The sequence below is a fragment of the Apteryx mantelli genome, chromosome 23 (assembly GCF_036417845.1).
Source record: "Apteryx mantelli isolate bAptMan1 chromosome 23, bAptMan1.hap1, whole genome shotgun sequence".
Taxonomy (NCBI): domain Eukaryota; kingdom Metazoa; phylum Chordata; class Aves; order Apterygiformes; family Apterygidae; genus Apteryx; species Apteryx mantelli.
The window spans coordinates 6,240,445-6,255,531 of NC_090000.1; the positions used below are offsets into that span (position 1 = coordinate 6,240,445).

The 15,087-nt window shown below is 61.5% G+C and overlaps 1 protein-coding gene across 3 annotated transcripts in view; it reads right to left on the minus strand.

Moving 5' to 3' along the window:
- LOC106485208 (protein CEPU-1) overlaps positions 1 to 15,087 on the minus strand; it is a 364,330-nt gene that overhangs the window by 3,619 nt on the left and 345,624 nt on the right. For all 3 annotated transcript variants that reach the window (XM_067309993.1, XM_067309994.1, XM_067309992.1), the window contains 3 exons: positions 9,135 to 9,269; positions 8,521 to 8,641; positions 6,888 to 7,039 (listed from right to left, as the gene is read on the minus strand). In XM_067309993.1, the coding sequence (XP_067166094.1) occupies positions 6,888 to 7,039; positions 8,521 to 8,641; positions 9,135 to 9,269 (408 nt within the window). The remainder of the gene's footprint in view (positions 1 to 6,887; positions 7,040 to 8,520; positions 8,642 to 9,134; positions 9,270 to 15,087) is intronic.

The following is a 15,087-nucleotide window of genomic DNA, read 5'->3' on the forward strand; positions in this document are numbered from 1 at the left end:
AGCCCTAGATTAAACACTATTGTCTCTGCAAACTCAACACCAAATGACTGGCCGTGAAGACAAACAAAAGAAAGAGGGTAAAACCAGAAAGACTTCTTCTAGAAGAGCCTGAACAGAAGGCAGGCTCGCTCCGCACGCCCGTGCGGCCGGGTAGGCGCATCACTGCCGGCCCGGTCCCGGAGAAGTTCTCATCGCGCTACCGGCACGCAATAAACCCTCGCTGGAAAAGCGGTTCTTTACGGAGGGCTCCCAGGGCGACGAAGCGCATCCCATTTTGGGGCAGAAACAGAGCGCGAGATTTAGGAAAACCTTTGGCGAAGCGGGAACCGGAAGATCGAGGCGTGTCGGCGCACGAAGCCTCGCGCGGCCAGAGGCGAGCTCGAAGCCGACCTGCCGCCGGGCGCCACACGACTCGGATAAAGACCAAAGGATAGGTACATCGTGAGGTCAGCCTGGCTCGATGGCAATTAGGCCCGGTCACGGGACCCAGATTTCATTCCCCAATGACATGACAAGTCAGAACAATAAAAATAAGGGCATATACATAATATGCTTAGACTCGCATGAGACGTTTCACTTCGTATCGCTCAGCATTTCCAATACAACATTAGCTACGCAAAACATCTTTAATGCATTAGAAACAGGATAACTGACAGCTCTCACAAGCCGTCATCTGAGATAAGTCGTCTTTAATTGAGGGGCTTTCCTGCTGGCGCGGAGTCGCAGACGCTACGGCGAGGTCCGATGCGACTGAAGTTTTTAATCCCACGAGCCAAGACAGACCCCATGACATCGAAGGTAAGGACGCGCGCGCTCACTCGCCCTCGTCCATCCCTACAGCGCGGCTCCACGCTCGGGCGCCCACGGCCAGGGGGCCGGCACCGGCTGCGGCATCCGGGCCTCACGAGCCTCCCGCGGCACGGTCCAGGGGGAGGAAAGGCGAGGACGCGAGCCTGAGGAGCTCGGTAGCTTCACCGAGGCTCGACCGGGCGAGGGGCACGGCACGCCTGCGAAGCCCGGCCTCCGGCCACGCGCGGCCACGCGGAGGGTCTTGCCGCCCGGCATCCGCGAGCCGACGGAGGTGTCCGTCCTCCTGAAAACTGGGGTCGTGTGTGACAACCATTACCTGGGAACCCAGCAGTGAAGAGAGGTGGCAACAGTCTCCAGGCAACCCTAACGACAGCTTAACCGTCAGGTAAAAACACTAACGTTCGTCACTTAAGGAGCCAACTATTTTTTGGGGCTTCAACCAGCAGCGCAAAAATGATCTTTCTGCTAGCGCTAGGTCTACGCTGGGGGCTCTGCCGCTTTGGGGCGCAGGGCGCGTCTCCGCCAGGCTGCCGAGGAGCCTCGGCGACGCAGCCGGCTTCCGAGGACCAAGAAAGAGATGCTGGACCACGGCACGGAGAGGCCGGGGCTCCGAGGAGCTACACGGCGCTCCTCATCGCCACGCTGGCACTCCAGCGAACCCAATACGTATTCCTCGACCGACCGCGATCCCCGTGGCCGAAGCCTGCCCGGCTGCGCACGGAATGCTGCGCGGATGAGGAACGGTCGCCTCCTTCCAAACATGCCATAACAAGAGGAGAACAAAAGAAAAGCCCAAACTGCTGAGGCAACAACAATTTACAGCATAAAGCCTTGCAACTTCTCTGGCGCGCGCTGCGCCTACCAACGGCTCAGACCGGAAGCCCTGCAGATAGCCGAGACCCTTAATCGTCAAAGGACGCCGAGCCTGCTTTTGATAGCCACGTCTCTTTGCAGCGGCTCTCGAGCGACAACAGGCCTCTACTACACAGGCCCGTGTTTGCTAATAAATTGGCTAGATGATCGCCGCGAGCTTCGCGGGCATTAATCACTCGACGCTTTTCTCCTCTGCGCCAATGCTATCAAAAGCAAGCTCCGGGCCGCCCGGGAGATAAAAGACGAAGGGAAAAACTCCGCGAGGGACGAGCGAGGCCGAGCGGCCGTGGCCGCGCGCTCCCGCACAGAACGCCACCCAAGGCTCCGCGGATAGTCAGGATAGCTCAGGCGACTGCCCTGGCGGTGCCCCGCGGCACGCTTCCGGCGCGGTCCCCTCCGGCGCGGAGGGGAGCCGAGGGCCTGGCGGTATCGTGAGGACCATTCGCATCAACTTCTTTCTCGGCATCCGCCTCGCGGATAACCAAAGAGGCTACAAACACACGCGCCACTTGGGCAAAGAGCTGCGCGTCCTTTGAGAAGGAGCCGTACGTGGGGAATATCGGCCTCAGCGAGAACCCGGGCCCCGATCTCCTCTTAAAGACGCTCTGGGCACGGCTGCGACAGTGACGTTCATCAGAACATCGGAAGCAACAAAGACAGAAGGCGTCCAAAGCAAAACGCTGACCAACACCTGACAGTGCTCCATTCGCTGACCTCGTCCTCGATGCGCTCGCGGCTCCTGCCCCTCGCTGCGACACATCGCGGCTATCTAGGGTATCTTGCTAAGCCCTTCTGCTTATACAAAGCCTGCCCGGCCTCCACGCCCGTCTCGTCCATCCAGCTGCCCCGTGCTTCTCGATCGCTTTTTCTGCCGGGAACTCTCCCGTCTGAACGCCCCCCTGCCCAAGACCTCGCCGAGACCATCCCGGGAAAGTCAATGACACGGATAGTTCCAGCTCTCCGGCACTTCCCTGCCGCTATCCCGTCATCTATCGCTCCCCGACCACCCTTGACCTCCCTCCGTCTACTCCTCTGGACCGCCCGCTCCCGACCTTATCGGATGGGCCCGAGGCACGCGGTTGACCCTTCTCCGTGCAACACCCCTCCGACCCCGTCACGAGGTAGTCGCCTCGTCCGCCGACATCCCTCGGCTCCCCTCCGCGGGGAGCCGTGCGGGCGCTTCCTTAGCGGAACAGGCACGAATCGTTAGAGCTGGGTGGCAGAACAGAGGGAGGCGTGAGGACGAGATGCGTGGGGAAGCCGTGCGGGAGGGGGGGACACAAAAAAAAGGAAGGGAGAAGAAAAACAGGGGATGAAGGGACTGAGTTCAGGAACATCTCCACGTACAGGAATGAGGCACCCTTGTCTGTCCCTCGCCCTTGCCGGGGGAGGGGGCGTGCGAGCCAGCCGCCACGGTTTCTTGGCGAGCCCTCGGCCGGACGGGCTACCACGGAGTCAGCCTCACGTTTGGCAGCTGCGGCCGCGTCCGGAACTGACGCCAGCACGGGGGCCCTCCGTGTCCTTTCTCGGGGGTCTAGCGGCCCAGCTTAGAAGAGCCCTGGCCCCGCTAACGGCAGCCCCTCGGCGCCTTTCGCACGCCCTCTCCTCTCGCCTGCCCCGACCGGTCTTCCTCGCGGCTTTCCGCCCCGGGGAAGGCTGTCAGTGACCCACCCCGAGGAAGCAGGGACGGTGCGAAGCCTTTGGTCAAGAACTGTCATTTGGCTGTCGGGGCAAAGCCAAGGGCATCCCGTTCCTGCACGGCCAGCTATTTCCCTCTCGCCCAGAAAGAGCGGACCCGGGAGCGGCCGTAAGCCCAGCGGCACCTGGGTCCTACCACCCCCTGACAGACAGGTATGGAGCAGGGGTAGATACGGGGCCTGCCAAAAGCGATCCCGAGCTCAACACTTTCAGGGTGAAGACTCCGCTTGGGATTTACATCCGAGCAGAAAAGACGTCAAGCGCGTTCTCCAGGAAGGCTGGATTTTGCCCCGCCACAGCACGAACTCTACGCCGATGCTAACAAGCGTGTCGAGCTCAAGCCATGCGCTTTACGGAGAGGAGGCCCGGGTGACTACGCGCGGCCAGCTACCCCCGGGCTCTCTGGCGGCCCTCCGGGAAAAGGCACCGTTCTCCATGCAGAGTCCGGGGCAGGGAGCGGGCGATGTCAGCCCGGGCGGGCGGCGGGCAGCGGGAGGTTAGAGGCAGGGTAGGGGACAGCGGATGGCACATACAGTGAGAGCGATACTGACCTTGGAACAAGGTTGAGCTTGTGGGCTCACTGATTTCTAAAACCAGGTGAGGAAAGAATGCAAGAGAAAAATGACAACATTACGTCTTTTTTAAGACTTCACAAGACACCGTCACGCACACAGGAGGCAGCACGGGAGGCGGGGGCGTGGGATCGCCAGCAGGATGGCGGTGGGCTGCAAATACGTCAGACGCCTTCGGGGCGAACAACACGAACCACGAGGAAATATGGGTGCGGTGCTGGGGATGGGGTACGGAGGGGATTCAGGACCACATTAGGCTGCCCTTGCAAAAAGCACACAAATGCCCGAGAAGCACCGACCGAGCCCCCTCGGGCCGGGCACCGTACAAACTCACACCGAACGCCATCCCTTGCGCTGGAAAAGCTTCCCACGTACATCCGCAAAGACAGAAGGAGGAAGCGAGACGGGCAGTTGCTTCTCCAGAGATACGCAGGAGACCCGCGGCACAGCGAGAGGAGACGCGAGATCTCTGGAGACCGGCTCGGCGCCTCTCCGGCGGGACCGCGCCGCTCGCTTTGACGTTCCCTCGTCCCCGCGCGGCATCTCCTCATCTACCCTAACGCCACAGTGAAAAAACCCGCTAATGTGCTCCTCGCTCGTTCAAACGAGCCGCCCGCCCACTGCGGGGCGTGGGGCGTCTGGCCGAGCCACGTGTTCTCGTTGGGACCTTCGGACGTGGCGCGAGGCACAGATTTGTCCTATTTCACCATACTTGCTTTTTTAAAGCGTTGCAGGAGCCTCGTACGCGCTCCTACGAGTCGGCCGAGCCCGCGCGTTCGGGCCGATCGGGGCCCCGCTGCGCCGCAAGCCCGGCTCTCCTCCCGAAAGGGCTGCCTTCTGTAGGCGCTCGCGGCTTATTGAAATAGCACATGCACGCTCGGAAAGCGTCGGCGATAGCGAGAGAGTTTAAGGCTCTAGGAAGTTGGCGCTTTTCATCAAATGCTCTTAGCTATGATTAATTCCAACCTCCGCGCCACTCCACGGTTCGTTTAACGCAGCCTGCTATTAATGTCACCCACGGTCATCGCTCGTGACGGGGGGCGACCGCCGAGTCGCCGCTTTCCCCGGGGCTTCCCTCTCCAGGGCGCGAGCGCCACGCGAGGCGGCAGAGGCAAAACCGCCGGGCTTTGGCCACGCTGCTCCCCTCCGACCGCTTCGCCGCAAGTCCCCGACGGGGTGAAAAAGGAGGGGTCCCGGCGGGTGGGTCGCAAGGAAGACGACGACGTCTTGGTCAAAGTCGGGGGGCGGCAGGACAGCTTCTCTGAGACAATTCAGTACCAATGTAAGCGGATCTGGCGCCCCCCGACCCGGGGATGAAGCGGCCCCGTGGCGGCGGCCGGCGATGAGGTCTGCCGCCTGCCTGCCTGCCCGCCTGCCGTCGCACGCGGAGGCTTGACAAATGTGTCGAGCAATTACAGCCCTTCCCGGCTGTGAGCGGTGTCAGATGGATGCATCATTCTAATCACAGCTCTGGCACGCAGAGAAAATAGCTCCCAGATAAGGGTACGAAGCCTCTCCCCCTTCGCACCCTCGGCACCTTCCCACGTCCCTCTGGCAAAGTCATTAAAAATATATATATTTTGCAGGAGCGGAAAAGACAACCTGGAAGCTGACAGAGCCACGGGGATCGTTTATTCTCTGGCGTGAGCGCGGCAGATGGCGTGTCAGGGAAGTCGTCAAAGGAAGGATGAGTCTGCTCTTCCAAAGGCACGTTTCTGGCCATCATCTCCCACCCCCCGCCCCGCGCCGCTCTCGGAGAGCTCGGGACGGAGCCTCGGCTCGCATCCGGACGAGAGCGTTCGAGCCGCGGTCTCGGCTCTGAGGTCCGCTCGGATCCGGACGGGACGGGAGCTCCCTCGCGGGCCCTGCCTCTCGTTCGGGCCGGGCCGCCTCCCTTCCCCTCCCCGGGCTTCGACACAAATTCAGGTCTGCTCCCCTAAAAGCAGGTTTCTGACCCAGTCTGAGACGGGAAACAAACTCGGTCAAACCGACTGAGTTTTGAACTCGGTCCTAGACAACCCCTACGATAGCTTCCCCCTACATCCAGGGTGCCGCCTGCAGTCCGTCCCCAGTCGCCTGGAAGGTCAAACACCTCCGTGAGGAGGCCTTACGAGAGCCTCGCGACGCAGCAGAAGCGGCCGGGGCTCGGTCTGGCGACCGCGGCTTCCCGCGGGCTCGCTCCGCAGATGCCGCCGAGCTACCTCGCCTCGACGAGTCGAGAGCGCCGGCGGGGAGCCGTCTCTCTTTCTCCCACGAAAACAGGAGGACCGTTTCCACCACCCTCCCTGCTAGGTACTTATCGGACCGAGACGAAAGAAACCTGATGCCAGACCCAAGTTCTTCATTTGTGACAGACCCAGAAACCAAGTCACGGTGCTCAACACCTTCCACAAGTACAGCTTTTGGGGGCTGCCAGCTGCTCTGAGGAACAGGCTCCATGCCCGACAGATATTTTAGGGTAGCATGGACAAAAAGGGATCTCAAAGCGAGGAGACGGGTCTGCTGGGAGCGGCCAGATCCCACCGCCCAGCAAGGCAGAGAAGACGTTCAATGGAGCAGGCTAGGAGGTCCTTACGGCTAGCAGGTACTTCCAGGGCAAGGATGTGGGAAACCCCAGGGATAAATGAAGTCGACGGACGCGGCGGAAGAAAACCGAGTCTGGCCGCGAGGGGCTCCCCGTCATCGCCGTCCCGTGACGCCCGGCTAGCCTGGCCCGTTCCCGATGCCACGGCGCGCGCAATGACCCCCCGGGTTTGCCACGCGCTCCGACCCACGCGCCGGGCCAGAAACGATCGGTAGAAAAAACACATCTCCCACACTCCAAAACACGGCTTTCTGCTGCGGGTCTCTCAGACATCTACGGCCTCACCGTTAGACCCGGCCCCGCCCCGGCCCCCCTCGCGGCGCTCGGCACCTCCCCGCGGCCCCGCTCACCGTAGAGGATCATGCTGGCATTGGTGTTTCCTAGCTGGTTGGAGGCTACGCAGGTGTAGTTGCCGTAGTCCTGCTCGGAGACGTTGAAGAAAGTCAGCCTGGAGAAGAAGGCTTCGTTTTCCACTTTCAAGCCTTTCTGTCCTGCGGCCAGCCTGGCGGGAAGGGAGAAGGGGAGAAGATGACGGGGACGGCTTCGGAGGGAAAGCGCCGCGACACCCGGGCACCCGCTTGCCTCTCCCCCCCTCGGCGATCGCCCGTTTCCCGGTGGCGCCCGCTCCCGCCCGAGAACGGGGACGCGGGGCTACGGACGCACGCAAAGGAGAGAGGAGCAGACCAGGGCAAGAAGAGGGAAAAGCTAGCGGGAGAGGTACGGAGGATGCACACTGCTCTTCAGGGTCTCGCCTGTTTACTCAGTGCTTTAACATTCCTGAACTCATCTCCCGCTCTACTCTTTCGACTGCTGCATCTCTTTGACTAGCTAATTCCTCCCAGGAGGTGCCAGATCTCCATTATCGCCCCGGCCCCCGCGTCGGGCTCCGACTGACGAGCCGGTCGGTCCGAGCGCGTTCCTGTTGCCGCTTCGAAGGCCCTCGTGATCTGACCTACTTCTTAGAAAAGCCTTTCATCTGCCAGGGAAACATCTGCCAATTTGTATATTAAGCCTGCTTCTTTCTTCCCAAAATATGCTAAGCAAGCAACCACAACCACCACCGGAGCTTATGTACGGCTAGGGCAAAAAGACGTCTCCTTATTCCCGGACACTGACGTGGCCCATCTTGCGGCACTGGGAAGCGCCGGGGCCCCTCGGCGAGCGGGGCCGCTTCCCCTGCATTTCCCAGGGAAAACTGGTGCAAAAAGAGGGTTAGAAAGGTTTGCCCGGGGTCAAAGAGAGAAGTTCGCTCCAGAGAGGGGAATCCAACAGGGGCTTCGCTGGTGCCCGCCTCGCTCCCTAACCACGGCGCTATCGCTAAAGCGGTCTGGAAAGGGGAGCCGCCGTGGTAGGACATAAAAGGGCTGCTGCCATCCTTAGGGCAGGTGGTCTCTGCGCTGTAACCAGCTCCTGTCTCCCTGCGGGCACCACACTTCCTCCGCCCTTCCCGCACTGCCTCACGGGCGGCCGGGTGCACGGCGGGGGCATGCCGGGGCGCCGCGGGCTGCGCGCCTTCGAGCGGGTGCAATCTGCGCTCGGCGCGCAGGCGGAGGCCAGCTCGGAGACACTGTCTGAAAGAGCAGCCTGGAACCGTCCCGCCCCGAAAAGTGCCCCTCACCTATTCTTGGCTGCGCAGACTGTGCTGAGTTAAATACAAAGGCCCAGCCTGCTTTTAATAGCTACTGGGCAGCGGCAGCTCCCGCCCGGAGCGGCGGATCCTAACCGCCCGCGGAGATGCGCAGAGTAGCCCCCAACGATCAAAACCTGCTCGTGTCGGAGGGGATCTGCTTCTGCATCCCAATCCGGTTTGCGCTGCGGAGCTGCGAGCTCCAAGCTTTATCCGTGATTAAACCAGCTATCGAAGCCCACCGGCAGCATCGCCGCCGCCCTCCAGCTCACGTGTGCCCGCGCCCATTTAGGCGACGCCGCCACGTACGACCAGGGGGCTGGGTGGCGAGGTGTCCCCCCACGCCGGGCACTTACCGCTTGTCGTCTTTGTACCACTGGAACTCGGCCGAGGGGACGGCGGAGGCCTCGCACTGCAGGATGCCCTTCTGCCCCACCGGCACCCCGGTGCTCTTCGCGTCCGAGATGTACGGCGGGTCTGCGGGGAGACGGGAGCCCGCGGTGAGCGCCTCGCCTCCCCTAGCTGCCTTCGCCCCTCGGGCTCCCCGAGGGGCTTACGGGTGCTTTTCCCTCCGTCCCTGAGCAGGAGCCGTGCTGCTCTCTTCCTCTCTTTTCTCTATCGCTTTTTTTTCTTAGGGAAAAAATTCCTATCTACCGCTCACTTCTTTCCTCTCCCCAGAGGATATCAGCCCAGTGTTGCGCTGCGGGCTGAAAAGCCAGGTTGACGCGAGCGGAGGAGGAGGTGTAAAGCAGTGGAGCTCAAAAAAGGGGGGAAAAAAGGGGGCAAAACACCACCTGCTTAGAAAACTGCCGCCGCCAGCCTCGGCTCTGGGGCCCGAGGCCGGGGTTTGCCCGCCTTCGTCCCTGCCCTCTGCCCAGGCTCCGTCCCTGCGGCTCGGTGGGGACGAGCCGGCCCCGGCCCGCGCCCCTTCCCACGTGGCCGCGCAGGACTCGGCCCCGGGGTTACTCACAGTTGACGGTGACTTTGACTCGCTGGACAACAGGGGCTGCCACGTCGTTGGAAGCGCTGCACTCGTACTCGCCCGACTGCTCCCGCGTGATGCCCGTGATCTCCAGGTACTCGTCCTCGCTGACGAAGCCCACGGCTGCAGGGGGGAGAGAGCGAGCGGCCGGTGAGCTACCTCGCCCGCCCACAGCCCTCCGCTCCCCTGCCGCCCTCCGCCACGGACTACGCAGAGCGGGTTTGCCGGGCCCCTCGGCCGCCCTCGAGCGGCCACTGGGCTGCCGGCTGGGAACATTCCCCTCTCAGTCATTGCCTAGGCGCTCTCCGACTCCCTCTCGGGATGCCCAGATCCTGAAGAGCCCGAGCTCTCCAAGGCACTGGGCACGCGACACATCATATAAAACTCTTTACATTGGCTCAGCAGCAGGCCAGCGGCCACCGCGAGCCTCCGCCGCACGCCTCTGCGCAGAGACTGCCTCGCTTTCTTGCACCGCTTTAGTTTCCAAGTGTGGTGCCCTGCTCCGCAGGCAGACCTCGGCGCGGAAGAACCCACACCAGCAAATTCCCTCTCGCGAGGGCCTTCTGCCAGCCGCCTCTCGCCGGCCGCGTAGCAGCGCGATGGCTCCGGTGCAAAGCAACTTTCCTTTCCGAAGGCTCTCGACACGTTTTGCAAGCTACGCTCCCCAATTCAACCGGCGCGGAAACGCCACCCCGTCCCATAGCGAGTGCAGTGGCTCTCTAGAGCCAGCATCCCGCGCCGTAGGCAAGGAGGGAGCAAAAAGCCAGGGCAACTTTACACGGAGGAAAGCCGGGGCAGGGCCACCGCATTGCCCCTCGCCAGCTTTCGCGCCCGGGGCTGAGTCCGTTGGCGCCAAACCCCTCCGGCCGCCCGGAGCGCCCGTTCCCTAAAGCTAAGGTCCCCAGCGCCCACGGGACAGGCAGGCTTCTCCTTCCTCCAACTGTTCACCCTACATTAATTTGTGGCCACTTTATTCCTGCGCATCCACCTCTTTTCCAACTGTATTTCTCCATAGTTTACTGAAGCTCAGGTAGCATCAACCCATGGCCTTTCCTGCCATCCGGTTCCTGACGGACCCCGTTGCCCACGAGAGCGCGATTCGCTTTGAAGCGCTCCCGTAGAAGCACACCTCTCCCGGCCAGCGAGGCGCAGGCGCCGGGCCGGCGGAGGCGATCGGTCGACCGAGCGCTCTGCGTTACGACGACGAGCGCGGAGTTAAAGAAGGAAGGGCAGCAATTAGGGCGCCGCGGCTGAACTTCCCGGAGCGCGCCGCCTCGGCCCTCTCCCAAAGCAAAGAGGCTCCTCGCCCTTGAGAGAACGGAACGAGCCGCTTTTAAATAGCCCCCAAACAGGGAGGCAGGCGACTTTTCTCTTCCTTTCTTTCACATCTCTCCATCGCCGTTATCAGATCTCCTGCAGCTGAGATGCTATAATTACTGTGCAAAGCATCTCCGAGACCAGTGTCACACTTAATATTCCTATAAATTTTAAACGGTAGTCCTTGGTACATATGTGTGGCAATTGGTGTCATATTTTAATTAGGCTTGCCCTACACCATCTGAAATTAATAATAGCTCGAATTACCAGTGTAATTTATAAATTAACATTGCTGCAGCATTAGGAAATAAATTAGCTCTGGACAGCTGTTTCTGGGATTGAGTGCCAACGGCAGGGAGACCGATCGCAGGTCCCGGGTCCCCGGGGGACACGGTGCGCTCGGCCAGCGGAGCCGGGCGGCCGAGAGGCCGCGCGGTCCCACGCTCTTCCTCGCGTTCGGCCCGGGCGCCGCGGCTCAGAGGAACGCCTCGCCTGGACAGCGACCGTATGTAGCGCAACCCGACGGGCCGCGGCTCGACGTGCTCGACCGGTCGACCTTACGCCTCCGGCTCCTAACGGATGCATGCAAAACACACACACGGGATGCACCCGTAAGGACGCGGAGACTGTCTGCGTCCCCCCGGCACGTGCTCTGAAAACATCTCTCCCCTGACACATCGAGAGTGAACACAGTCACACGCCGCTGCTTGTGAAGGCGGCTGCCTCGATGGCACGCTTTAAGTAGAGGTTTGCACACCGGCCCCCGAGCCTGCACGCCTGCATTTGGTGCAACGCACACCGTACGGCTAAACACGGCAAGCTCTTCCAGCACGCATCCCGGGTATCTGTTTAGTTCCTCACGCTGAAATCGCGTTTGCTGTTGCTGTCAGCTTAAACGAGCACAAATATGCTCGACCGTAATGAAGTCGCACCTTCGCTGTGCTCTGGTACGGACCACACGGCAGCGGCCTCGGCGCACAGGCGCCCCGGGACCGTGCACATCCTCTGCCCTTACCCCAGGGCCCGGCTGGCACGGACAGCAGGGCCGAGCCCTGCAGAGCGAAACGCTGCGACGAGCCGCTCCTCCGCCTCCGGGTGGCAGAGCCCTGCCGACTCCGGACCCGCGGCACTGCGGCAACGCGCGCCGAGAAACGGGGGCAGACTGGACGCGGAGCAGCCGGCAGTCGCCCACGCCTCCCCATCCTGGCCCTGCCACGGTGCTCACTGCTACCCACGCTCACAGACCCATCGTTTCATCAACTTTTAGGTTCCCTCCGTGTCCGGCAGAGAAACTGAGGGATGGCCAGCGCCTCGGGCGCTTATTGCATCGGCCGGCCGCCCTCCTGAGGGTCGCGCTCGCTCCCGTGACCCTCGTGAGACCGGCCGGTCTGTCTCACGCCCCTGCTCAGTGCCAAGAACCGGATGCCTCAAATCTGCACCTTTTTCTCAAAGGCGTCCCTCAGCTCGCTCACGCACCCGCCCTCCCTTTTCCACACGCTCCACGCTCGAGGCAAAGCCCCCTTTTGCTGGCTGTCCCGCAAATCCACGCATGCGCCTGCCCTTGTCCAGCACCGACCCTGCCTGGGAAGGCGGCCCTGCCGTGGGCTCCGCTCCGGCCCCAGCCCCGGCCCCGGCCCGTCCGCTTTGGGCAGGGGCGAAGCGAGTCGCCTTATGCAACCTGCGGCGCAGTGATAAATTGCTAACAGCCGCACGACTCCTCGGCCCGGGGCTGAAATTCCCACCGGAATGGCTCACGGTGAAAACCGCTGAGCTCATCAGTACATAGCATGACTGAAGGGCAAGATATGAAGGCGTTACCCCAAAATCAATATCCTTTGGAGACACAAAAATTGCAGCTTTAGATTCCACGGGTCCTGCAGCAGTGTGTGGTGCAAAAAAAAGGAGAGAGAGGAAAAAAAAACACACAAAAAACCCACCTTTTATGGCTGACCTAGAATTGGCTTCTCAGGAGCACAGCGCTGCCTGCTGATAAAATAAGGACACAGCCAGTGGCCTTCAGACGCTCCGTGCGCAAACCTGGCGCCGGTTTATGCAAAGGCGCAGATAATACCCTGTTTCCTCATTAACCAAAGGCCTTTCCCCGAGCGCGTGGAAGCCGTCGAGCGAGCCGGCCCCTCGCTGCCTCGCACGCTGCAAGAATCAGCTCTCGCTGTAGCCGAAGCGGAGCGCTGCTTTGTGGTTGGACCTGGCAGCAGAGCAGCCTGCGCAGGTCTCATTAGCCCGCAGAAGACTTGGCTAAAGCAGTGGCGGGGGTCAGCTTTCCCCCCGCAGAGGCTAGGGAAGTCGAGAGAGAAAGGTGCCCGCTCCCCCTTTCGCGGCACCTGCAGAGCGCGCAAGTCGGACGTAAGTGCATGATCATCAGCCGGCACGGAGGGAAAGCACGGAGAGCTCCGGGTCGCGGGGCCTGACACGCTTCACGTCGGCACTCGCGGGACTTTGGCTTCATCCAGCTGACTCCAGCACTCACAGCCAGGCTGGCGAGCCCGCGCCGTACCGAAATGCAGCGCTCGGCTTGGGAGCTAGCGCCTGCTTCGCGAGCGCTTTCGGGTACTATTAATGACCTGACCGTGACGACGACCCGCGCCGGACCCAGCCTCGGCAGGGCCGGGCGCTGCAGTAAAGAGCTAAGGGCAAGGAAGGGTCCCTGCCCTTGGAGGGCACCGCTTCGCACTAGCAAGACGAGTACCGGGCTGACAGCAAGCTTGGAGGATATTCCCCCCCCCCCCGCCCAACTCTGCCTGCTTTCTTTATGCATTTTTATACATCCATCTCTATAGGCAAGCCTAAATTTATACATACACGCAAACACATCGGTTTTTATGAGCCCTCTAAATACCGCCTTTCCATTCCCTCCCGCGCACAACGCCGCCGCGGATTCGCACCCTCGGCTGCCATCAGCCGGTGCGCGGCCAGACACAAAGATCGAGACACCTGCTAAACTTGAATTCCTCATTGCCTTTGAGCGGGCACGGCACCTGCCTGCTGGAGGGCTTAATGAACAGGAGGATACTCTCGACTGTGCGGGTTTTGTGTCGAGAGCTTGTTCTGATGGGAAAGTAGCAGTAAATAAAGAGCAAAGCCATGCAGCTTGTTATACGCTCCTCCAGCTGAGAACACGGAAAGCGAACGGGCTAAAAAATAGACTCAGGAAGCAAGGGAACAACGATCCTGTTCCAAGCCACCTGCCACGTCCCCCCGTGCCCTCCTGTAAAATGGGCTTCGCACAAAAAACGGGGCCGTAAAGACGCTTCGGTCCAGCCTCTGCCGCTGGCCCACGACGGCGCCTGTGCCTGCTGAACGGGACAAGGCGCAGATCGCGAGTAATTGCCAAACCGCTCCGCTCTGCGGCCGCTGCGTTTTTGCCTATTTATGATGGGGACTCTTGTTGATATTTGGACAAATCTCATTCGTTAGCACCCGCCAGGAATGGAAAAACAAATAGACGGGACCTGGGGAGTGGGGCCAGGGCGAGGCAAACGCAACCAGGGTGTGGGGCGCCTGCTCTGCGCAAGGCAACGGGGTGCTCACGTCACCGCGGGTGCTGCAGTCCCCGGGGCCGTCGGAGGGACATTGACCCTACCGGCCCTGCTCCGCTCCGCCTGCCCGCACCAGCTTCAGGAACTTTTACCGCACGTCTCTGTTTAGCACAATTAGGAGCTGAAATATTACAGGTATTAATGGGCAAACCCTCTCATCTCCTCAGCAGCTACAAAACTGCACAGCTAGCACCCGTTATTATTAATAATAATAATATAATACAGGCCAGAACTGCAACGGCCACGGACCAGCCTCTCTCAAAAGCTGCATCCGCGCTCGTCGGCCAGGGACCATGAACGCACCCAGTGCATGCAAGCCTCCTTGCTCCAAGGAGGAGCGCAGGGCGGGAGCACACCGCCCGCCACCCTGGGGCGCTTTGCTGGGCGCATGCCACCGGCTCCCTCCCCAGCTCCATCCCACACGGCCCCCAGCAGCGCCGGCTCGGGCATCACGAACGCTTTTCAACCATGCGGCCAAGGACACGTGCACGCTGCCCCACCAAACGCCATAGGGCCAGCCGCGGCCGGGCAGGGCCCAGCTGAAACATCGGACACGGCGACGCTGCGAGGTGCCACCTCAACCCCAGAGCCCGGGAAGGGGAGACGGTGAAGCAGAGCTCGGATCCACCTCCTCGGCAGAAGAAGCGGCAAGGAGGAGCCCAGGCGAGGCCCACTGACTGCCCAGGTCTTGCTCTATCAGAGCTGCATCTCCTGGCAAAGCAGGGCGCGGGGAAGGGGAACCTGACACACAGAGGATGGGGGCAGAAACGCACCCTGGGGTTGCAAAAGCGCCACGAGAGAGCTGATGTGCAACCAGAGGTCTGTGTTGTTAGCAGAGCCTGGGAGCTCAGCAGAGTTCGGCATGGCATCCAAGAGCCCCCGTCTGTGCTGGAGACGGGCCGGAGCCGCAGCAGGGAGGAGCCCGAGACAGCGAGGTACAAATAACCGAGCGACGTCTCTCTCGCGGCGTGGCAGAGATAAGCCGCCGCAGGTACATTAGCGAGATTGCCATCTACAAGGCAGTGGTCGGTGCCTGGCATCGCGAGGCCCCCGGCTGACGGGAGCTC